The sequence below is a fragment of the Marmota flaviventris genome, chromosome 1, assembly GCF_047511675.1.
Source record: "Marmota flaviventris isolate mMarFla1 chromosome 1, mMarFla1.hap1, whole genome shotgun sequence".
NCBI classification, from domain to species: Eukaryota; Metazoa; Chordata; class Mammalia; order Rodentia; family Sciuridae; genus Marmota; species Marmota flaviventris.
The window spans coordinates 112,489,085-112,515,538 of NC_092498.1; the positions used below are offsets into that span (position 1 = coordinate 112,489,085).

At 35.1% G+C, this 26,454-nt stretch overlaps 1 protein-coding gene across 9 annotated transcripts in view; it reads left to right on the plus strand.

The window, feature by feature from the left end:
• Lancl2 (LanC like glutathione S-transferase 2) overlaps positions 1-26,454 on the plus strand; it is a 199,716-nt gene that overhangs the window by 133,190 nt on the left and 40,072 nt on the right. For 6 of the 9 annotated variants that reach the window (XM_071614820.1, XM_071614814.1, XM_071614810.1 and 3 more), the window contains 5 exons: positions 880-1,026; positions 7,943-8,125; positions 15,745-15,921; positions 18,129-18,201; positions 21,399-21,738. In XM_071614820.1, the coding sequence (XP_071470921.1) occupies positions 880-1,026; positions 7,943-8,125; positions 15,745-15,921; positions 18,129-18,201; positions 21,399-21,493 (675 nt within the window). In that variant the 3' untranslated portion in view covers positions 21,494-21,738. Of the gene's footprint in view, positions 1-879; positions 1,027-7,942; positions 8,126-15,744; positions 15,922-18,128; positions 18,202-21,398; positions 21,739-24,030; positions 24,292-26,454 lie in introns of those variants that run through there. The other 3 variants (XM_071614803.1, XM_071614805.1, XM_027956075.2) reach the window with 2 other exon arrangements.

A 26,454-nucleotide genomic window follows, 5' to 3' on the forward strand; every position in this document is an offset into this window, starting at 1 on the left:
TCATCTTTTATTGATACAACTGGTTTTACAGGAACCAAGCAACAACAGCAGCTTCAAAAAGTTTGAATGTTTATTTTTCTTTTGTGAGTTCTCTGAGGTGACTATATCTGGTGACCTATCTTCTTTTTACTCTGCTTTGCTAAAAGCGTATCTTTACCTGTATGACCAATGCTAGTTTGGTACCCTTAGTCCTAGGAAGAAAGGAAAGGGAGAAAAAGCATCATCCTTTGTAAGGACTCCATCTGTAAGTTGCCCATCTCATGTCTGCTCACATCCCTTTGCCAGAAATTAGAAAAAATGACTGTGTTCAGCTGTTTCTAGGTAGGAGACCAGATGCCAGCTAAAACTTGGAGTACTCCACCAAAATGATGAGAAGAACATGGGTTTGAGGAAACAATTAGTGTCTTTGCCACATAGTCATTCCAAACATGATGTTCTTGTGATCTGACTAAAATCCTTCAAGCCACAACTGACCACATTGCATGAGCTTTTCATCAGTGAATCTAAGTCCTACAGTCTTTCCTGAAAAGTGTGTTTGCCAGTCTTTTGGGCAAAACATTGCAGCTACAAAGCAACTAAAAAGTCTGGGACCATTTTTAATGGGAAGTTTTTCCAGATTTTAGTTGACGTTTTTTATAAAGAACTTTTGATTCCTTTCTTAGACTTTTTTTTCTTTTTCTACTCTGATGTTGTCTTCTAAGTCCTCTCTGCCCACATTTATTAATTTATGAGATAAAAATGACTATGTTAGCTACTAATTGTTTAAAGAGTTTTAGATTAATAATCTCTCTATGTATACATAAGTGTTAATGTTAATTAGACCAGAACAAGCATGCATGTACAATTTTTTAGATTTATGGAATCTCATTGCCTCTGTAGGTAGTCAATGCTATTATTGAATCCGGTAAAACCTTATCAAGAGAAGAAAGAAAAACTGATCGCTGTCCCCTATTGTATCAGTGGCACAGGAAGCAGTATGTTGGAGCAGCCCATGGCATGTCTGGGATCTACTATATGTTAATGCAGGTAAATAACAAAATTCTGAAATACTAATACAGCAACTATATTATAATATATTAGGTCAAATACAAATGGGAAATGAAATTTTTAGACAAACCAAGCTGGCTAAATTGAAACAAGCTCCTCCTTTGAATCACAGTTGCTTAAACTCTGCTTCCCAAGAGTACATTTAGTTGTTTTTCACCCATGCTTTTCTTCTTTCCTTGTCCTCCTGCTGATTGAAGTGGAAACTTTTTTAATACAGATGGATCTTCAGGGAGTAAAAGGGCCTCTTGAATCCAAACTGAGGTAGAACTTTTGTTATATTCAGATGCCCCCAACTTATCAGTCATGTTCTGAAATTTTAACAAGTTTATTGCTATGGTTATGATCTTGTCTCTTAATTATCCTTGTCACCTACTGAATTAAGAACCTGTACTTCTGTGAAGTAGTTAGAAACCCATCCCAGGTATTACCTCGACGGATGCTTCTAGCTTCATGGCCTAAGGCCCTCTTCTGTGCTAAGTATACAACCTCCTTTTTCTTTCTTAAAATTATGCCTTTCTTTATTTTACAGAATCACAAAGCTAGTGAGTCAAGGAATAAGGATTAGAATTTAGATATCTTTTGACTGAAAGCCTATTTTAAATTTTTTTATTTTCCTTTTTGAAAAAAAGTACTACACTATGCCTAAAGGAAAATAGAGAGCTGGGATTGTGGCTCAGAGGTAGAGCACTTGCCTAGCATGCATGAGGTACTGGATTCGATCCTCAGCACCACATGAAAATTAAATAAGGGTATTGTGTCTACCTATAACTAAAAAATAAATGCTAAAAATAAAATAGAAAATTCATATCTAAACAGGACCAAAACTTTCTTTTCTGGTAATTAGCAGTCTTTGTTAATTACTATAAAAGTAAACTTGCATATATTCCAGTTGTGGATTTTCTTTAAAGTGCAGCATGCATTTCTAAAATAACCAGAATTTCATCTGAATTTTGAAATAACAGTTACTTTTTTTTTTAAAGAGATGTTATAGTGTGATGTTTGTGTGTTAAAGTTTTCTAGAGAAACAGAACCAACAGGAGATGTAAATACACATACACATACACATACCTGAAGGAATTTATTATAGGAATTGACTTTGTGCAATTATGGTGGCTGAGAAGTCCCACTATCTGCCATTTCTAAGCTTGGGACCTGATGGTGTAAATCATAGTCAAGGGTCAGGAAGAGACTGATGTCTTTGTTCTAAGTAGGCAGGCTGGTGGGAAGGTGCAACTTCTTCCTCCTTTGTTCTACTTATGACTTCAGTGGATTAGATGAAGCCTACACACATTGAAAAGGACCACCTACTTTACTGAGTCCAGCAATTCAATTGCTAATCTCAATCAGAAAGACACTCTCAGACATACCCAGAAATAACGTATTGGGGTACCTCATTGACCTAGTCAAGTGAACACACAAAATTAAACATCACAGGATATACTCCAGAAAGGTGTTTTAACTGGTAGCTCAGGAACCTGAACTCATAAAACCATTAGGAAAAACATAATAATGTGAGATCCCCACTGATGTGGTTTAGATTCAGATGTTGAGGTTGATTTTGTTGCATATTAGGAGTTTCTTTGAGAGAAATACAAATCATGAAATTTTCCCCTCTTGTGCTTTTAAAATGAGAAACATGTTTACACTATTTAGTATTCTATTTAGAAATCCTTATCTTTTTAAAGAGATGTTAAGCAGTGTGATGGCACTGGCTGAGAGCTGACTTTGAATTTCTTTCCCCTGTTCCACATCTCCTGCTGGTGTGGTAGCATTGTCCTGTGGTGGTATTATCCATTGTGTGCTGTCACTTAAATAGAACTTCAAATTCATAATGGCATAACTAAAACAATTCTTCTCTTGAAAATCCTTTCAAAATAATAATAATAATAATAATAATAATAATAATAATAATAATAAAGTAGAAACTCACATTCCAAAATGAAACTAGAAGACACCTAGAGCCCCAAACTGTGAATATATAAACTGGAAAGAGGTGAATGAATGACAAATGTCCTAACAGGATAGAAGAAGATCACACAAAAGTGCCTTAATAAATTAGAGGCTGCCAGAAGGAATCAAGCCAGTTTCTCTTGCAAACCCTATGACTAAGGAATTTCAAGTGACATGTACCATAAAAGTGGCATGAGACATGTGTCTATATGGCAGTGAGGGCAGGTCAGCAGAGGGCTCTACAAACATTTTTATAAGGAGCCATTGGTTCTTTGTAAGTATCTCCATCCAGCAAAGTGAGATGACTATTTCACCTCTTAACTCCTGCTGGAAACAAAGAGGATTTAGGTCTGTTTTAGTCAGCTTTTTTGTTGCTGTGACCAAAAGACCTGACAAGAGCAATTAGAGGAGGAAAAGTTTATTTTTGGGGTTTATAGTTTCAGAGATCTCAGTCCATAGATAGATGGCTTTATTCCTTAAGGCTCAAGGTGAGGCAGAACATCATGGTGGAATAATGTGACAGAGGAAAACAGGTCAGGACATGGCCACCAAGAAGCAGAGACTCCACTTTCCAGGGACAGAACATATACCCCTAATACATGCTCCCAGTGACCCACCTCCCCAAGCCACATCCTACCTGTCATCCTTACCACTCAGTAAATCCCTATCAGAGGATTACTTCACTGATTGAGTTAAGGCTCTCATAACCCAATCATTTCACATCTAAACCTTCTTGCATTATCTCACACATGAGCTTTTGGGGGACACTTCATGTCTAAACTGCAATAGTCTGAAAGAATTGAATCTACTATTCTGATTAGAGATGCCAGGTATAGAGGTTGGTGAAGGGGGCTTGAATGAAAGTCTAAGTAGTTGTATGATGAGATCACCCTTTGTCACAGCCAGCCTCAGACATATCCTCAACCCCTGGCCAATGAAAACTCCACCCATACACCAGATGAGGGATTGAAGTCTCCTTTTTTTGAGAAAACAAGCTCAGATAAAAGATTTACAGACATAGGTATTTGAAAGTTCCCATTAAAAAAGTTAGCTAGAAATCTGTGATGATCAATTATATGTGTCAGCTTGGCTGAGCCATGGTACCCAGATATTTGGTCAAAAATTATTCTGGATGTTTCTGTGAGGGTGGTTTTGAATAAGTTTTACATTTAAATTGGTGGACTTTGAGTAAATTGTCTTCCATAATATGAGTGGGGACCTTTATCCAATCAATAGAATGTTTAAATACAACCAAAGGCAGAACTTCCCTGCTAAGTAAGAGGCTATCTTCCAGCAGACTGTATTTAGAATTCACTTCATCTGCAACATTAGCCCTTTCTGGTTATTTAGCAGACTGCCTTTGGATATGACCTGCAACACTTTTGAGTCTTCAGCCTTCTGATAATGCCATTCATATTTGGACTCAAGACTCTTAAATATATTGGTCAGTTTCTTAAAAGTCTTTTTCTCTGTATAATATACCATATTGGTTCTGTTTTGTTTGTAGAATCCCGATTAAAAAATTATCCTACAACTCTAAAGTGATTTCTACTATTGAACAAATCCCCCCGTGTTTAGAGTATATTCAGTGAGCTTTGTACTACTTTATACAAAATATAGACAAACAGCCAAAGAATTTTCAGACATTTGAAGGAAGTCTCCAACTTGAAAGATGAGAGACCTAATAAACAAGTTGAAAAAAGAAACTCAGAACATATATTCTAGGAAGAAAAAGAAAACATTCCAGAAATCAAATTAATAATTAATGTCTTTAGGCAAATAAGAGAAGCAGTTGCATACAAGAAACATTTGAGGAATAAGAAAGAGCTCTAAAAATTAAAAATATAATAGTTGGGGCTGGGGATATAGCTTAGTTGGTAGAGTACTTACCTCTCATGCACAAGGCCCTGGGTTCAATTCCCAGCACCACCAAAAACAAAACAAAATAAAACAAAAACAAGACACACACACACACACACACACATAAAATAGTTTTTGTTTTTTTTTAATTATAACAATGTTTGGAAATCAAATATCTTAGCAGACAGAAATAAACAGTGGGAAAAGAAAATAATAGGATTAATTTAGGAGGTCCAACATCTGATTAATAGGACTTCTGGTAAAGGAGAGTACAAAATAGCAGGGAGGAAATTTTAAGAAATGTAGTAAAAGAATATGTTCTAGAACCAAGGGACATGAGTTGCCATATTGGAAAAAACTTACCAAGTTGTTATATAATAAATGGGGGAAATTATCCGTACCACATTATTGTGAAAACTTAAAGAGATATGTTAAAATTTCAAGAGGAAAAAGGTCATATACCAAGGTTGGACATCAAAATAGCATTGGAATTTACAGCAGTTTCATTGAAGCTAAAAGAGAAATGGAAACGCCTTCATGTTCTGAGTAAAAATGATTTTCAGCATTGAAAATTATCAATTAAATGTGGGCTAGAACAAAGACAGTTTTAAATATCCCAGTCTCAAAAAATTAATTCCATGGGCTGGGGATGCGGCTCAAGCGGTAGCATGCTCGCGTGGCATGCGTGCGGCTCGGGTTCTATCCTCAGCACCACATACAAAGATGTTTGTGTCCGCCGAAAACTAAAATAAATAAATAAATATTTAAAAATTCTCTCTCCCTCTCTCTCTCTCTCTCTCTCTCTCTCTCTCTCTCTCTCTCTCTCTCAAAAAAAAAAAGAAAAAAATTAATTCCCCTGCATCCTATCTCAGGAAGCTACTAGAAGGGAGTTAACTAAGAGAGAAATCCAGGAAAAGAGACCCTGTACAAGAGAGAGGGAATGGAATCTCCATGAAGTTGACAGGTGGCTGTCCCAGTACAGCAGTTGTACACAAGTCCTAGAAAATAACTGATTAAGAATGGAATGAGAAAATTGCAGGGAAAATTGCAGGGAAGGAGACCCTCATTGTTACATAAAATTACATATAAGAGGTTGTGATGGGAAAAAAAAAAAAAAAACCAAGGGAGAGAATTGAAGTACAGCAGATGGGGTAGAGAGAGAAGATGGGAGGGGAGGGGAGGGGGGATAGTAGGGGATAGGAAAGGTAGCAGAATACAACAGTCACTAATATGGCATTATGTAAAAATGTGGATGTGTAACCGATGTGATTCTGCAATCTGTATTTGGGGTAAAAATGGGAGTTCATAACCCACTTGAATCAAATGTATGAAAAATGATATGTCAAGAGCTTTGTAATGTTTTGAACAACCAATTTAATAAAAAAAAGAATGGAATGAGATTGAAGAGCTTTCTCCATGAGGAAAAAAAAAATCAGCAGTTTTGACTTTGTGGAAAATTAAATTGAGAGACTTTGCAAACTGTGCATGAGAAAAAAACTTAGATGGCAATTCAAAGAAAACCAACTAAATAAAAGAGTGAGAAAGTTACTAACTTTTGGAAAAACTGAAAGTAATAAAACTCTTAAGATATGTACTTTAGTATGTTCCTTGTCTAAGCAGCAAGAAATATTTACATAGTTCAGTCTGTAAAGAGCACAGTGAATATGAATGTAACAAAAATTGGTGATGGAATAAAATTCTCTTGGGATGATTTGAAAAGGGAAATTATAATCATCTGCCTGCCACAGGAGAATCCCATAGATGAAGTCTAGAATTAGTAAGTCTACACTATGCAGGCATTTTTAGAAATATTCAGGAAATATGAAGATACAGCAAAAATACAAACAAAATCACAGTTGTATCCTGGGAAGAAACACTGAATGTTGCTTTTTGAAATAAGCTTCCCAAACATTTTTTTGACATGTAAAACTATTTGATTACATTATCTGTGTAAAATAACTTTTTAAAATTACTGGTTAGCCTTTTTGGAAATATATTGCATGACCTGTAGTTTGAAAAACAAAAATCTAATCTCTAAATGTGTGTCAAGGAAAACACTTAAAGATTTTCTAATATGTAAATTAAATTAAAAACATAATAAAGTAGTTTTACTTATGTGAAATTTAGAAACATTAATGATCCTTAAAATTATCTCTTTTCTTTGTGTTTAACAAAATTAACTTTTAAAGAAATGAGGTTTTCATTTTGTGTTATAGAAGAAAACATCATGTTGTAGATTTTCTTTGGCTTTAATAGAACAATAATAATAACAATTGTAAGTAGTATTTCACTTTACCATTATAATTTATATTACCTCTGGATAATTGGGAGGCTGAGACAGGAAGATGGCAAATTTGAAGTCAGCCTCAGCAGTTTAGCAAGATCCTCAGCAACTTAGTGAGATCCTGTTTCAAAACAAAAAAATAAAAGGGATTGGGGATATAGCTTAGTGCTAAAATGTCCCTGGGTTTAATTCCAGTACCAAAATAATTAATAATAATAATAATAATAATAATAATAATAATAACAACAACAACAATAACCAGTACCAAAATAATTAGTAATAATGTAATAACAATTGTATAATATTATATAATAATAAATACAACAATTTTTCTATAATAATATTATTATTGTTATTTTGTTGTTATTTTTATTATTTGCCTGCAGTGACAAAGCCAGTTAATAGATTTGGGAGAATTGGGATAAGAGCCACATGGGAAGAAATCAAGGATCAGTTTTTGGACCAAAAAAACATCTAAATAAAATCCTTCATAGTCCTGGATTCATTAGAGATTCAGCTTAGTCTTCTCCCTTGCTATATAATGACTTCAAGTTGACGATCCTAATGCATCAAAGTAAAAATAAAATATATCTTTTCTGACACTAATAAATTTTAGAGAGATTTTAAAGAGAGTTGAAATAAACAAAGGTCCGCCTAAGTATTTAAAACAAATAATTGAATTAATTCTAATTTTATATGTTCCTCAGTATTCCAGGTAATTTATGCTTTATTATATTAGCCATTGATACAAAGATTTTTTAAAAAATTCAGAAAAGTTGTTTTGTTTTTGTTTCTTTAAAGCCTGCAGCAAAAGTGGACCAAGAAACCTTAATAGAAATGGTGAAGCCTAGTATCGATTATGTACGCCACAAGAAATTTCGATCTGGGAATTATCCATCTTCATTAAGCAATGAAACAGATCGATTGGTCCACTGGTGCCATGGTGCCCCAGGTGTCATCCATATGCTCATGCAAGCATATAAGGTCAGTATTTCAGTTGGTTTCATAAGCTTCCACTGTACAGGATCCAGTTCTCACCAAGTTTCAGTTTGATTTTGGTAAGCCCATTCAACCGCACATGAAAAGCCGTTTTGAATTAATATTTTTATAAAATAAATAGAAAATGTCTTTATTTCACTATTCACTGCTGCTGTGACCAGTATTGTGAGTGTGTTTGCATGTTTAACAGAGTTTACATTCATGTGTAAAAGAAATACATGATAAGACTGATGATTTTCATTCTAATGAGTGTTAGTATCCAAGAAAACAGTAGAAAGAATGAGAACCAATTATTTTTTTGTCTTCACATTATATTATACCCTTGCTTGCATAAGCATTTATTGCTGGATTATAATAATTATCATTCAAGGGCTTTTAAAATTGTTAACAAAATTATTCACAAGAAATAGGAGTGGCGTTCAAGTTTTGTACCTCTGGGGTATTATGGGAAAATAGGCAGTATCTCCACTGATTAATTTATTTTTATTTTAATACATCTTTATAATAATTGATGTTGGAGATTATTGCTCATTTAGTAACAAAAGTATACAAATATAACTACAATAATTACTCTAATCAATGCAATATTTTAATAAGTTCTTTTGTTTTGAAGAGATAGATAGAATTAATGGAGCAGAATTCACATTGCTACATGAAAATAACAAAAACTGTTAACTGAATTCAATTCTTTTTTTCCCTTTATGACTAACTATAATAAATTCCTTAGAAAAAAATTGTGGTAAATTAACTTATGATATAGAATAGTTTCTCAGAATTCTTTTAGTTCTCTTTCAACAATAGCACCCCAAATTTTTAAATAGTATAAAAAATATGAACGTTCAGAAATGACTCAGTTATGGTATTTGTTGAGAGCATAGATAATATTCTTCTGGAAGCTTTTTGGTTTTAGACTTTTACTCTTAAAAATCAGGAGAATTTAATGATTCATCTTAACATTATTCTAGCTTTAAAATTAAAACATAATTCTGTTCAAATCACTGTCTCTTCTTATTTGTATATTAGAGCAATTGTAACATCAGTGACATGATAATATATGTATTAATATTACAAAATTTTCAGTAGTAGGGTGTTAGCATAATATTGACAGTACAAACATGTATCCTTTATTATTCATATCAGATGTAAGACTACCAAAATTCAAAGTTTTTATTTTTAAAACTCCTTTTCCCCTTTCACCTTTAAGAGTATCAGCTTTTGTAGCCCAGTCCTCCTGGTGACTCCCTGCTGAGGGGCTGCTTTATTATTGAGTTATAAGAATTCTTCATATATTTCTGATTTTTTTGTAAGCTATATATTTCACAAATAGTCTCTCCCAGTCTGAGTTCTTCTAATCATTTTTGTTAGTCAGCTTTGTGTCACTATGATCAAAATACCTGACAAGAACAACATATAGAAGGAAAAGTTTATTTTAGGCTCATGGTTTCAGAGGTTCGGACCATGGTAGGCCAGACTCCATCTCTGTGGGCCTGACGTGAAGCAGAGGCAGAACATCATGGTGGAAGGGAGTGGTGAAGGAAAGCAGCTCAACTCATGGCAGTCAGGAAACACAAAGGGGTGTGGGGGAGGGAGTATGAGCTTGCCTGTGAGAAGGCCAAAGGATATAATCCCCAAGGGGATGCTGTAGTGTCCTACTTCCTCCAGCCCTGCCCTACCTGCCTACAATTAGGACCCAGTAGTTAATTCAGATTATTAATTCATCAAATGGATTAATCCACTGATGAGGTTACAGCTCTTGTAATGTAATCATTTAACTTCTGAATATTCCTGCATTGCCTAGCATGAGATTTTTTGGGACGCCTCATGTCCAAACCATAATAATATTCTTTCTGGTATCTGTTGATTAATAGTGTTTTTAATTTCAGTAAATTTTATCACTCTTTTGTGGTAATTAATTTTGTGTGTCTTGTCCAAAAACCTGTCTACCCTCAAGTTATACAGATAATATTCTTCTGGAAGCTTTTTGGTTTTAGACTTTTACATTTAGGCCTATTTCAAATTTTGTTTATTATATTATGAAAGGAATGAGTTGCTTTATTTTGATCTTAAGGATTGTTCCTGCATTATTTGTTGAATATTCTGTGTTACAATTTCTCCCACTTGATTCATTTGGTGCCTTTATAAAAATATGGAATGACCTAAGAAGTATGGACTTCTTTTTATTTAAAATTTTATTTTGTTATTTTGACTTGTCTTTTTGATACTGTCTTATTATAATGCTGTTTTGCTTACTTTAGCTTTAAGTTTTGAGTCTGGTAACTTAAGACTTCTAATTTTGTTGTTATTTTTCAAAACCAATTTGAATATTCTAAGGTTCTTTTTGAACTCCTCTATAAATTTTAGAGTCAGCTTATCAACTTCTAAAAAAGAAGCCTGTTAGTATTTTGAGTGAGAGTGCATTGAATCTAAAGATCAATTTAGACAGAAGTGTCATCTTCATAGTACTAAGTTTTCCTATCTACAAATATTTTATCTCTCTCCATTTATTTATATTTTATAGTGTTTTATAGTTTGTTTTTTTTTTGATGTAAGGGTCTTCCACATATTTTTTTAAACTTATTTCTAAGTATTTCATTTATTTACATGTTTTTAACCATTCATTGCTTGTGTATAGAAATAGAATTGATTTTCATATATTGACTTTATATTCTGTAAGCTTGCTAAATTCACATAGTAATTCTAGTAGCTTTCTGTAATTCCTCAATACTATCTATGTATACATATAGACAGTTTTACTTCTTTTTTTCCAATTTATGCTTTTTTCCCCTTTATTTATTGCATTGCTTAGGATCTATAATACAATATTAAATAGAAAGGATCCCACCCATAGAGAAAAAATTAAATATTTCATCATCAAATATACTTAACTGTTTTTCTTAAATGTTATTTATCAGATTGAGGATTTTTCTTTCATTACTGTTTATCATGAATGGATGTTGAATTTTCTCTTTTTTTCCCTTCAGTTATTCAAATGCTTCTATAGTTGTCCTCCATTTATTTTGTTACTGTAGTGGGCTTATGTTGACTGCTTTTCGAAAGTTAAGCCAATATGTGTTCTTATTGCAAACTTCAATTGAACATGATTTTTATTATCCTTTTTAATATGGTCAGATTTAGTTTACTAATATTTTGTTAAAGATTTTTATGTCTCTGTTAGTCTATAATTTTCTTTTCCTTTAACATTTTTGTTTGATTTTGATGTCTGATTACATAATCAATTATAAAGGGTTTCCTCCTTTTATATTCAGAAATATTTTATATAAAATTCATATTCCATATATTTGTGGCATAATTTTTATTAGAAATTCAGTTTCTTTAATTGAATTCATTTTGTATCAGTTTTAATTTTTTTCAATATATCTTCTCATTTACCTAAGTTGTGAAATTTACTGGCACAATGTTGTTCCTAAAAGTCCCTTATTATCTTTTTACTGTCTGTAGAGTCTGTAGTGATGCTTCTCTTTCATTCTTGATATCGATAATTTGTTTTCTCTATCTTTCCCTCTCCCCCCACTTCCCCTATCAGTTTTGTTAGTCTTTCAAACAAACAGTGTTTAACTCTGTTAATTTTCTTTGGGTTCTCTTTTTTACCTCATTTTGCTTTTCTTCTCTTTCCTTTAAAACTTCCACCTGATATTAATGTTCTCTTCTTTTTTAAATTTTTAAAAAATAGAACCTTAGGTCATTGATTTTTATACCTTTCCTATTTTCCCCTGAATACAGCATCTAAAACTTTACATTTCCATTTAAGCAGTGCTTTAGCTTCATCTCTGAATTTTTTTTTCTTTTTTATTTAGTTTATGATTTCTCTTCTGGTCCATGGATTATTTAGAAGTACATTATGTATTTTCAGAGAGTTGAAATTTGTCTAGATATTTTATTTTATTGTTATTTTATTCCATAGTTGTCAGATCACATATTTAAATTTTTAAAATTTTATTTAGACTCATTTTATGACTCAATATTTAGTCTGTCTTGATGAATGATGTATCAGGCACTTTGATCAGAGTGTATATTCTTTAGTTACTTGGCATAGTTTTCTTCAAATGTTAATTAGGTTAGATAGTTGAAGGTTTTATTCAGTTATTTTGTGTTAGGGGTCTACATACTTTCTGTAAAGACTTGGATAATACATGTTTTAGTCTTGGGGTCCATACCATTTCTTGTGCAATTACTCAGTGCTGTCAGTAGAGCACAAGAGCAGGCATAGATTATATAGATGAATGATCATGACTATGTTCCCAGTAAATTTTATTTACAGAATCAGATCATATGGGCTTATAGTTTGATAACCCTTGTTCTATGGCCTTTTAGATATGTTTAGTCAATTTTTTTTTCCTCTCGGTTATGGAGAGGAGGACTGCTACAATCTTTAAATTTGTCAGTTTTTGCTTCATGTATTTTGAGACTCTCTTATTAGACATATACAAATTTATGATACTAATGTATTCCTAATGAATTGGCTCTTTTATCAATATAAAATATCCCCTTTATCTCTGATAATATTCTGTCTTAAGTCTGCTTTGCCTAATATTAATATAGTCATTCCAGAATTTTATAACTACTGTTTGCATGATATATATTTTTGTTTTCAACCTATGGACTTATATCCAGTCTAAATATCTCAGCCTTTTATTTGTAATGTTTAGTTCATGTATGTTTAATGTAATTATTCATATAGTTAGATTTAGCTCTAACATTTTATTTTTCATGGAGCTAAGATATATTTGCTGAATATTTTTTAGAATTCCATTTTAGTTTCTCTGTTGACTCTTATCTATTTGAACATTTTTAATTTTAGTGGTTGCTATAGGGATTGCATGTATATCCTTAACATTTCACACTCCATGTAGAATAATATATCACTTCACATAGGATGTAATAACTGGTAAGCTTATAGTTCTATTTACTCCCTTTCTTTACACTGTGCCATATATACTACACCTACAAATATTATAAACCCCAGTATAATTTAAAATTATAAATTTTAAATTAGAGAACAAATTATGTTTTTTATTTAAATATTTCCTAAGTATTTAAAAGAAATTAAGGTAGTTTTGGTATTTATTCACATATATTTTTAGTGTATTGCATACTTTCCTACAGGTTCAGATTTGTGTTTCCTTTCGCCTATAGACCTTGCTTTAGCATTTCTTGTAGTCCAGGTTTGGTGACAACAAATTGATTTTCATTTATCTTAGACTTGTCTTTATTTCACCTTCATTTCCTTTGCATCCTTTAAGATATTTTTAATCGGTACCTAAGACTCTTATCTCTGTTTGCAACATTAGAGTCATCTCAGAGTTAATCAATTTTGTAACGTAAGCAAACAGGGCCAGAGAAGTCACATGACTTGCCCAAGATCACAATATTAGTAGATATAGAAGAATGACTCTTAAGTCTCCTGACTCCAGATCCCTTATGATTTCTTATGCATTGCTGTCTCATTTATCCTGACACATCTCAGAAATCTACCATCAGGAAAAAGAATATGGCTAAGTCAGTGGATTTTCCCATCTAATTATGATTGCTACAATGTAAAGATCATGAATCTGTGATTAAATCTGGGAGCTTATTTTCTATAATACTTAATTTTTCAAATGTCTCATTATTAAAAATTGCTTTTCACATAGAGAATCATCAGAGTATATGATGGGGGCAGGGAAACTAAAAGTATAGGTAGCATTATGGGCCTTCCATAGCATCCTCAGTCCTACCAATACAGCAGGACAGTGAAGAACACCTAACTGATTTCTCTTTCAATCTTCACATGCCCCTAGCAACCACTAGAAAGAGGTTTAGGGTTTCTTCACACACATGATTTCAAGACATAGCCTCTTAGTGTCTTTTCAGCTGTTAGCTTTGACCTAGTATTTCTTTAAAATAGGTTAAGGTGTTTCATTTTACAGTTAATTCTCAAGGGATTTAAGATGCAGCTAACAATGTAAAGTAGTCATGCTGGCAGGATAACAGAAAAAATAATGGTTAATTAAAGATAGGAAGTAGTTAGTACATGCTATGTGCCAGGTGCTGTTCTAAGAGCTTCTTGTACATTATCTCTTTTTAATTCTCACAACACGCCTTTGAAGTGAAAAAATGTTGGTGGAACTGCAAATTAGGGCAACTACTTTGGAAAGTACTGTGGAGATTCCTCAGAAAAACTAAGAACGGAACCACCATTTGATCCAGTTATTTCACTCCTTGTTATATGTCTAAAGGAGTTAAAATCAGCATACTATATTGACACACCCACATCAATGTTTATAGCAGCATAATTCACGATAGCTAAGCTATGGAACCAACCTAGGTGCCTATCTACAGATGAATGGATAAAGAAATTGTGGCTTACATACACAATGGAATATTACTCAGCCATAAAAAAGAATGACTTTGTGATATTTGCTGGTAAATGGATGAATCTGGAGACTATCATGCTAAGTGGAAATAGCCAGTCTCCCTAAACCAAAGGTCAAATGTTCTCCTGTTATGAGGATACTAACCCACATTAAGGAAGGCAGACAATAGAAGTTCATTGGATTAGACAAAGGGGAATGAAGGGAAGGTGGATAGGAATAGGAAAGACAATGGAATAAATCTGACATAACTTTCCTATGTACATATATGGATACTCCACAATGAATCTCCACATCATGTACAACCACAAGTCTGAGATCCTAATTAGAATAAGATATATTTCATGTTTGTATATTAAAATAGATTCTACTGTCATGTGTAACTAAAAAAAAACAAATAAAAATAAGGAAAGGTTATCTTTTTACAGAAAACTAAGACATGATGATTAAGTGACTTGTCCAAATTGAAAGATGACAGAAGTAGGATTCAGAGTCAGACAGTCTGACCCCAGAACCTGCCTTTCAGTTGCCATCATGGTGAAGAAATGGAATCTTGCTTTTGACTCTGGCAGCCTAATTTTGGAAACATTTAATTCCCTTCATGATTAGAAGTGCCTTTCCCTGCCTACAGCCTCAGAGCTCTTCTCGGCCTAGTGCCAGTACTCATTAGTCATTAGTAGATGGATCCTGTATGCCACCATAAGTAGATCATGTCTAATGGCCTTCATGTCTTTCATTGTCCAAACTCATTTGTACTTAAATGGCATGAGTTCATAAGCTGTTGAAATTATTAACAGACTCTGAGAAAAGGACCAGGGAAGCAATAAATGAAAAATAAGAAAAGAGAGAAGAAAATTTATAAGGGAGTCTGGGGAGTAAAAACAAACAGCTTCTTCTGTCAGTCATTTGCCTTCACTGTGCCTGTTTGTCTCTGCAGCTGTTCATACTTTAATAACTAATTTTTTTGGGTAACTTTAATAACTAATTTTTAAGCTTAATTTTAGGATTACTTATGCCGAACTACAAAAGAGGAAGCCAAGAAGAATAGGCTGATTGGGACTGTAAGAAATGATGCACTGTTAGTGCTATTGGTTTTTTGTTTGTTTGTTTTTACCCTAGTGCCATTTCTGTTTTCCTAACATTGTGTAATTTTCTAACCAGGAAGGAAAAGGATTTTACTAACTCTTCATTGAGACCATCTTATTAACATTGTTTTGGTTTTTTACTGCCCAGGTTTTTAAGGAGGAGAAATACCTGAAAGAGGCCATGGAGTGTAGTGATGTGATTTGGCAGCGAGGTTTGCTCCGAAAGGGATACGGGATTTGCCATGGGACCTCTGGGAATGGCTATTCTTTTCTGTCTCTTTACCATGTCACAAAGGATAAAAAGTATCTCTACCGAGCTTGCAAGGTGAGGACATCTGAACACCCCAGAACTTGTACAAAGTCCCCAAACAGTTCTTTTTCTTCTTTTAACCTGTTTTTCCCACCTTACACATGTTTACTAAAACTTAATTTGCTTTCTACCTTCCAAATCTGCTTCCTTTTTTGATCACAAGGGAAAACCCCTGGTTTCTTCTGGCAAAGTTTTGTCCCTGGCCTCCCTATACTGTGGTGTACTTGTCTATAAGACAGGAATAACACATGTAAATGACCTCTGAAGAACAGGAGTTTTGGAGTCACACTACTTGGTTAGAATTACCATCTATACTGTGTTTATTTGTTATAAAACTGTGTAATTTTATGAATTTAAGCACATTTCTTCAAGCTTCCTTTTCAAATAAATATTTGCTAGTATATTCATTATTATACGCATTTCATAGAATAGAGGTCGGAAGAAAATATTTACCATGAGTCTTGATAGATGGAGTCCTTATGGTTGATATATTCTTTATACCTTTTGATCAATGAACATCTGTTACAATTATAGTCATTTTCTTAACTGAAATAGAATATACCTCTTGTTGGTGCCTCTGAGTAAACACACACAGAGGATTGTGGATACTGTAGAAGCACATTAAGAGGTTAGGGCCCAAACTGGGTGTGGGAGTTCAGAAAAAACATCCAGACTAGTACCTACAGAACAGCTAGAAGTTCAGCAAAGAGGTATGAGGTAAGGTATTAAAAAGAGAAGAAACTGCTCTGGAGTTGTGAGGCACACAGGGTAGCTGTGTGAAGTTTGTGGTAGCTGCAGCTTGGAGTGGGGAGGCCAGAACAGGAGAGACAGAGGTATAAAGCAGCTAGGTTCTGCAGGCTGCATCAGCCTTGATAATTATAATTGTAGATGTTTAAGTAAATATGGGGACTTTGAAGACTTTAGTAGGATTAAGATACAGCTGGTTCTTCAATGATGAAATCTCAGGTGGACCAGGAGCCAGGTGGCTAAGGGGTGGAATACATTCCTGATAGGGAGAATAACTTGTATAAAACTGCCAAGGCACAAAATAGCTCTGTGTATTCTGGAAACTCTGAGCACTTCAGTGTTGTGGGATGTCATAGGAAGAGTGGTTAGTAAGAGATAAAGTTATGCGGGCAGAAGCCAAAGAAAATAAGTCTGTTAGCAGTTTTCAACCTCAGTAACACCTGACATCACAGGGCCCACTGTAGACCAATTAAGTGAGAGAGTGTGTCACTAATAGTTTAAAGCCTCTGCAGGTGATTTTAATAATCAGCTGGCATTGATTACTGATTTGAAAGATGGGGGTCCATTTTGAGACTCCTCTTTTAGAAAGATGGCTTTAGTTCCATTCGGAAGGATGAGGCAGAGGTTGTGTTTCCACACATTAATGCAAGAAAAAATATGGTAGAATGGAGAGTTTAGGATGTAGAACAGAATTTAGTGCCATCTTTTTTTTCTTTAGGGTGGAGAGGATGGAAATACCTGAGTGTTTTCCTATTGCCTAAGAAAACCAGGTAGATGCTGATCAAACAAGGGAAAAGAGGAAGCATATTTGGAAAATACAAAACAGAACAAGTGTTATTAAACATGTGCTAAATTTGATATTGTTACCTTAAGAAAATAAATGGAAGTTTATTATAATATAGAAAAATCCCATTGAAGAGGTTTGAGAACTCAATATTTCTCAAAAGGAAAGCACTGACAAAGCTAAGGGATGAGGCATTTTCAAGGTGGAACTGTCAAACAATGGTGCATAAGAAAGTGGAGGAATCGGAGATAAGAAAAGTGAGAGTATAGATTATGTTTAACAAGAGTGTGACTGAGAATGGCCCTGGCCAGGGCTGATGCTGCTGCCACAGGAGATCACCAGGGGGAGCCAGCAGCTGATTCTGCAGGCAGCTTCCGAGCCAGGTTTTTTAATTCAAAGCAAGTGTTTGGAGTTACTTTGGAAATGATAACTGGGTGGGCAGCTGCAGATGCCTAGAAAGGACAGACAATGGATGAGGTAGATACCACCTTGCAGATGAAAAAACAGGTGAAGAGAGGTGCATAACATAACTTGCCAGGACTCAGCCCTCTGAGAGGAAGTAGCACTGTTGTCCAGTCCTGAGCCTTTGCTCCAAAACACTGTCGGTTCTGGTGAATTCATTGTAGTATCTCATTTATTGCCTTTCACCAAATGAAAATTCTGTTCTTAAAAAGAAATGCTTTCTTTTTAGTTTGCAGAGTGGTGTCTAGATTATGGAGCGCATGGATGCCGCATTCCTGATAGACCATATTCCCTGTTTGAAGGTAGGAGAGTAAAAAAGCAAAAAAAAAAAAAAAAAAAAAAAAAACTATAGATTTAAGCATCTGGGTGAGTGAAATTGATCTCCCTGTCTCTGGGGATTAGCAGTAGTATATTTGATCTTACATGAGTAAAAATTCCAAAACTAAAATAGCAGTACACAGATTAATTGATGCCTGAAAATGATATTGAGTATGTCTTTATGTTGCCTTCTTTTTGTTGTGAATATCATCCAAGTATCTGTAGATGTGAAGTATATGCAGACAAAGTATGGAAGTGATTATCTAGTGATATGGATACAGTATGGAAGGCTTGCTACTGAGCAGTAGGAGAGATAAGCATCTGGGTGATACCTCTTGCATTTCACTTGTAATATTGTAATATTAATGTGCTCACAGGAAGCTTGAATAGTTAAAAATAAATATATTTATTTTATATAAACTTAAATTATGTATTTATATTATATATTTAGATTATATGTATATATAAATTATATAAGGAAGTATTAATAATTAATTGGAAGTATTAGTAATTAGGAATACTAGTGATTGGGAAAAAAATAAACAAATATTGAAGAACTTTCTGGAAATGAGCAATAACAGGCCATCAGTAAAAGCAACAAAAATTATCAGTCTGCTCTGGGCACAACAGAATGTAACTTAAGGAAAAAAAATAACAGTCTTACAGAGGGACTTAACTTCTTTTTTTATATTTATGTGTGTATTAACTTATAAGCCACAAAAATCAAAGGACAAAGACTAAAAGGTCAGTTGAGATAAATTCATAATAAAGTAACCTTTAATTACTTTAGAGCCACATCTTATACTTATCCCAAAGTAAACTTCAGAACTAATAAAATGATTTCTACTGAAGGACATTTGGGCTTTTCCCAGGCTTCCCGACAAGTTTTTGTTAGAAGAAAGTGTTCCAGAAGCTAGCCTTATATAATAAGAATTTTACATCTGTATTCATGAAGGGTGTTAATTTCTAGTTTTCCTATTTTGCACTGTCTTTATCTTATTTTGGTAGCAGCGTAATCGTGATCTAATGAACTATCCTGAGAACTCTCCTCTCTTCTGTTTTCTGGGACAGGCTTTGTATTTATTGGTGGAAAAATTAGTGTAAATCAAATTTTAATGTTTGGTAGACTTCTCTAGTAAACATTTCTGGGTCTGGAAATTTCTTTTTCCAAGATTTTAAAATAATTTCAATTTCTTTAATAGTTATAGGGCTGTTTCCTTTTTCTGTTTCATATTGGGTGTGTTGTAGGAGTTTCCTGCTTTTGAGAAATTGGCCCATTTTATCTATGATGTCAAGTTTTTATGTGTTGAAGCTATTGGTAGTATTCCTTTATTGTTTTATTTGATGTCTAAATCACCTCTAGTGATATATGTTATTTTATTCTGACCTTGGTGATACTTTTAATCACATAATAGAAATATGAACAAAAATAGAATATTTGTCAGATCTTTTGGGTAATATGATCTTTTTAATATTCAAAAACAACATAGAGGGCTGGGTTTGTGGCTCAGTGGTAGAGCACTTGCCTAGCATGTACAAGGCACATCGTATAGAAAGAATATTTCTCAATGAGACTTTTCCTTATGTCATAAAAATGTGGTATATTTTCATCAGATATGATATAGTTAGAACCTGAAGTCTAAATGGAGGTCATTCAGGTTTAGAAATTCAAGTTTATAATAGCAACTTCAAAGCCCTAGTGAGTCAAAATTGTTCAATGTACAATCCCCTGATGTCTGGGAAGTTAACTCCCTGCCTTGGGTCTTTCCAGTGCCTGTCAGACACAAATAGTGGTGGGTGTTAACGAAACTCTTGTCAGATGGACCAAGAAATAGTTATATTGAATGTCTATGTGGCAGGTCAGGCAGAGGAGCTACTAGGATGCTGGGGTTGCTGACACCTACGACCCCTCATGATGGAGCATACTCCTGCTAATGTGCTCCGTCCAGTGAGTGTGGTATCCTACCCTTTAAAACCAGAAAATGGGTCATTGCAGCATGGCCTTCTCTAGGGTCCTCCCAAAGGTGTCAAGTATTCCTGTTTACTTCTAATAGGTTCCTATATAGGTTACTAGTTTTTGAATTTTTAAAATAAACTCTGGAACCTTTTCTTCAAGCAAAACTTGTAAGGGAGGCTGTAAACAACTGAAATGTCCTCCAGTAGGAAAACAGGGAAACAATCTAAAATGTACTACTCAGCAATAGGAAGAAACCAACTACTGACATACACATGAACAAAATGGAGAACCCAGACACAGAAGGCTGTATTGTGATTTATGTGAAGTTCCAAAATGGGCAAAATTCAACTGTGGTGATTGCTTCTGTGGGATGTAGCGGGGATGGACTACAGATGGACACAGGGGACTGATTGGGAGTTATAATATTCCAGATCTTGACAGGGTTTGTTTTACACAAGTGTGTGCATTTGTCAAAACTCTTGAGGAAATATGCTTAAGATTTGTGTTTGGTTTTATGTGATTTTTATGGCAAAAGAAAACTTAAGCAAACAAATCCTGTAGGAAAGGTATCGTTCTGATTGGAGTGGGAGACAGAGGCCTTGAGACTTTCAGAAGCTCCTGTCAGGGAAGCGTGAAACCTGAGGTTTAATTGATTTAGAATGGGGATTTTGACCAAAGCAAATAATGCTTGTTTGAAAATTACTGTCTTAAAACCTAAAGAAGATGTAAAGTACAACTGTTTTTTTTGACTTAAAATATAAAAGCTCTGAGAGGGGAAAATTTTATGTATTGAAATATAATTGACAACATCTGTAACTTTTATGTGTGTGTGTGTGTGTGTGTGTGTGTGTGTGTGTGTGTATGGTGCTGGGGATGGAACCCAGGGCGTCATGCATGCTGGGCACGCACTCTGCCACTGAGCTACACCTCCAGATTAGCATCTGTAGCTCTTTGGTAGTGATTCTGTAGTATTATAGACATAAGATGAAAGCTCATGAGCCAGCTGTAAAAAAAAACTTAAGAATGAAGAATACTTGCTGGGTATTAATATAAGGATTTTCTTTTCTTCCTCTTTTTTTTTTTTTAAATGAAATCATCTTTGAAGTCCCCAGTACTTTTTCTCATATCCTTAGAGCCCCCAGTAGAGGAAAAAATTGAAGGTTACTTTGTTGCAGATACAACCTTCATGACTATTTGTAAAAAGATCCACATTTTGCTTTACAGGCATGGCTGGCGCTATTCACTTTCTCTCTGACATCCTGGTACCAGAGACATCACGATTTCCAGCATTTGAACTTGGCATTTCACAAAGAAATTAAAAAGGTGCAAAGATAACTAAAATACATGTTGGACCAAAAGCCACCAGATTGCATAGTGCCTGACATAGAACTACCTGTAACTCCTGAAAGAGAAGAAGAAGATGAAAAAAAAAAAAGCAAACACCTTCACAGGCACCCTTCTGTTGCAAAGACCCTCAAGTTAGAGCATGAGTAACAGAAACCATCCCATCAACATTTTGTAACAGTGTCCCCTCATTGTGTAAAATATGAAGTCTTCACCTTCAGGTTCCCTGTGGTGTTTGCATGTTTCTTGGTGTTTGTTGTCTGTAGGTGTAAATTGTTTTAAATGGAAAGCCCTTCTCTTCACATGAGCTCAGAGATGAGCGTGCATGAGCGTATGGGGGCAGCCATACCTTTCTGTATATAACATAAAAAGTGGAGTGTCATCTCTGTTGACAGATAGGGGAGCAGTCAGGTGATGTCTCTCTTATGTATCAGAAAGATAATATAACCAGGTATGTTGGTACATGTCTGTAATCTCAGTGGCTAGGGAGGCTGAGGCAGGAGGATCATGAGTTCAAAGCCAGCCTTAGCAAAAGTGAGCCCCTAAGCAACTCAGTGAGACCCTGTCTCTAAATAAAACACAAAATAGGGCTGGGGATGTGACTCAGTGGTCGAGGGCCCCTGAGTTCAATTCCCGGTACCAAAAAAAAAGAAAAAAGAAAGATAATCTAGAGTGATATCCCACTGACTATCAGCATTTTCCCTGGGTATTTTCAGAAGACTATGAGAGAAAGACCACTCCAAAACCTAAACAGAAACAGCAGACAAGAGGGCATTTGTTGGGAACTTTTGGGGAGTATACAGTTGAATACTGTTTATTCTTTGTGTTTTGTGCTCACTTTAGTGTTTCTAAGAAACCCCAGGAAGTGCATTAGAGCTGTCAGTCTAGCAAGGCAGAGATTTCAGGAACTTTGCCTAAAGTTCAAAAGCTCTTTGCAATTCAAGTAGCTAGTGCTCTGAGGAATGTATTTCATAATACCAAGAGTAAATTTAATGACCACATTGTAAGTAGTAATGACTGAGTGTTGGCAATTCTAGAACATGTACCCAGATGTATATTATTAAAATAGACCCCACCTTGGGCTTGGGATGTTGCTCATAGTAGAGCATTTGCCTAGCATGTGCGAGGCCTTGGGTTCAATCCTCAGTATCACAAAAATAAAAACAAACAACAGACCCCACTTCAGTTTTATCAATATGATAACTTATTGGTTATGTGGATACAATTCCAGATGGGTGATAAACAGGAAGATCCTCAGTTGGACCAATGTCCCTGCAACCAAACTTATTTCAAAAATTTAGTTTAAGTGATCAAAAGTGTAAATTTGGGATGAATATATTCCTTTTTGTACACTTTTGGGTAGTTAAAAGTACTAGTCTGCATTTATGCATATGGGGAACAACATAAGGTTCTAGACAAGAAAATTATGGTATTATCCAGATGACTATTTTTTTTAAAAAAAAAAGGGGCATTAATTTGGATTAGTATATCATTAGTAATTCTATTGTGTAGATTTCCGTTTTTAGAAGGGCTTTTGTCATCATGGTACAAGAGGTCTAGGATTTTCTAAGTAATTCTCATTAGGCAAGGTAAGGCATTGTCACAAAAGACAAGATAGGACTCTGGAATGGTCTAGTCCTTGTCTACAGGGGACTGTCTAAATATCAGCCCAAGTTTCCACTCCTTTTATAAAGGATAAATAATAATATCAGTTTAGAAGATAAGTCTCCTTCATGCTTATGCAGTTTTTAGGGCGTTGCTGAGCCTTATTTGAGAGTCTGGTGCCCTAAACATGTGACCTTCAGTTTCTAAATGATGCCTAGTGACTGTCTTCATTGAAGACGCTCTTGCTTCTAAGTCATTATTATTTTTGTTCATGTTAGGGTGATGACTTCCATGGGTATAAGTCTTCATAATTATGCTTAAACTGGGTCTCTCCGGGAAGTCATTACCTAAAGGCAGGATATGCCATCATGAACAAGCCAACGGGAACTGTTTTGTAGAAGGCCCCACATAATATTCAATCTCTTCCAAACAACAAGGTTCCCATCTTCCCTATCCATTTCATAGAAGAATAATATACAACCCAGCTTACCAATGAGGCCCTGCCTGTCTTGTTTCTCAAGGGAAACAATTGGGGCTTCCAGGAATTCCCTGGGGCTCTCTAGTACAGCTTTTTGCAAGGAGGAGTCAGCCAGTAGAATCTCTGATTCTGACCAGGGATCTCTAGTCCAGCAGCAGCAAGGGTGACTCTTAATTTTTATCAGGATGCTGGATGTGTTCACGTATGTGCATGTTCAAAAAATACTTACTAGTCTTTCTAATTAACGCACTAAGGGAAAGAAAGTATTCATGGAATAAATGGAAATATTATTTAAAGATTTTTCTAAGCCAGCTGGGTTGACACCTTCCACTAGATATTAACAGATGTACAGTTCTTTGATTCTATGTTAACATACTTCTCATGTCTGTTACATGGGCTGCTGTGTGATCTCACCATCATGAAAAGCAGAGGAAAAATGGCACATACTTCACAGGACAGGATTCACAGACATCAGTTTAACAATTACAAGTGTTTGAAATCAGATTTCAGAACATCTCATTCATTTCTTGTATTTCTTTGTGTCCACAACTGTGTTCTCCAAATGTACCTAAATTTAAAAATATGTACATGCACAATACCATTTCAAAATCTGAAGGAAAAAAGCTAAAGTCCACAAAAAGTATTTGAAGTTCTTTGGTTTTATTAGTAAAAGACAGTTTTGTGTGATAACTTGTGGAATCTTCATTTCTTTCCATTCTATCTGTGTGAGTGATGCACTGGTAATTATTCTGAAGATTTGATTTTTTTAAAATATTTTTTTAGTTGTAGATGGACATAATATCTTTATTTATTTGTGTTCATGATGTGCTGAGGATTGAACCCAGTGCCTCACACATGCAAGGCAAGTGCTTTTAACAGTGAGCTACAACCCCAGCCCTGAAGATTTGATTTTTTATGTGAATGTGGTGGTTACCCATTATGTTATATTTAATGGGCTCTATACATGCACTTTTTTTTTTAATTTCAACAAGACCTTCTGATACTTGGATAATAAGAAGAACAATCACAAATGTTGAACTTCAATTTTGTGACAGACCCTTTATTTTCTCAACATCATGGGGAGATGGGCAATATTATTGTTACCTTCTTAAAAAATGAGAAAATGCTGAACTCTCCCAGAGTCTCACACCTACTTCATGGAACAGTCAGGGTTCAGGAGATTCTTGCCAGTGGTCCTAGCAATTCTAAGCTGCACTCAATACTCTTCCCCCACATGCCGGATGCAGAGGTAAGCCAATGAAACCCAAGAGGCTCTGGGACCTGGCCATATGCATACAACTAGAAAATGGAAGGCAGGGCCGACCCATGCAGGGATTCTCTCTATGTCCTCATCATTTCCATTCCCCTACAACCTGCTCTGCAGGGAGGAACTCTACAACCATTTGTTATAATTGGAAACATCTTTAACTTAGGCTGTTTCACACCCATAGTTTCATTTGCTAAATCAAAAAAGAAAACAATTATCTAAGTTTAAAGTTTAGCTTCTCAAAAAAACATCTTTAAAAACTGTCCCCTCTTCACCCCAGGCTCCTTGCTGCAGCTTGTAGGGAATCTACCTTTCATGAACCTCTACATTTGGCAAGAGTCTGCATGTGTAGTAGGGATGGGGACTTAGATGATCTTCAGGAAGCTATGAGCCCACTGAATCATATATAAAATTTTATGTCTTTGTCTGAGAGAGGGTTACTAGTTTTCATCAGAGCCTCAAAGTGGTTTGTGACCAGAAAAGGTACAGGTGTCAGGTTGTGGGTTAAAGAATGTATATTGGCAAGCTGGGCCACAAAGCAGGGAGCCACAGATGCTGTGGGAGATAAGCATGGCAGAGGAATCTAAAATCAGATACCATGCTCATTTAGGAAGACCCCCAAATACACAGTGAAAGATGTCACCTGCAGGTCTCAATTTTCCATATCAGATTTTCTTGATGAGAGCCAGGTGTCAATTCCAATTTGACTCAACTGTTGGTGCCTATCATTTACCTGCTCAGCCACTGTTTCAGACTGCATAATTGGCCATCAGGCTTCTGGAAAGCTGTGTTCTATTCATTGCCTATTCTGTTCAGGTAGTCACTGGGTACATGCTTTGGGGTTTATAGTTTGTCCCTGGTGAGTGGAGCTTGCTCTCTCTCCTGCTTTCTTATTGCTATGTCCTGACCTGCTTTCCTGGGGCACACTCTTTTACCATGATTTTCTGCCTCACCATGGCTCAGAGCAAAGTAATTGGCCTTCTATGGACTGAAATCTCTGAAATTGAGACAAAAAACTTTTCCTCTTCTAATTGTTCTTTTAAAGGCTTTCAGAGATGAAAAAAAAAATGATTAAAACACCATTTTACTGCTAGGCTAGTGAAGTGTAGGTAAAAAGTGGGGGTTTTTGATGCTTGTGTTGACCTCTTAGCTCGACCACTTACTTAGTGTGAACCTAAGCCGTTTCCTAAGGCTTGGTTTTATTTCTATAAAATCAAGACAATTGCTGGGCATGGTGACACATGCCTATAACCCCAGCAACTAGAGGCTAAGGCAGGAGGGTCACAAGTTCAAAACCAGCCTCAGCAACTTAATAGTGAGATCTCTGTCTCAAAAAATAATTTAAAAAGGGGGGCTAGGGATGTAGCTCGGTGGTTAAGCACTCCTGGGTTTATTCTCCAGTACTCCAATAAAAAGTCATGACAAAGAGAATCTGCCATATTCAGTTGCCAAAAGAAGTAATATGAAAAAGTGTGTGTGTGGGGGGGTATCCAGCACATGTAAGTGCTCCATAATAGGGAGCTGAAAGTGTTGATGTATTATAACTTTTATGTGGAGAAACAGGCTCACTTGCCTAAAGAGTACAA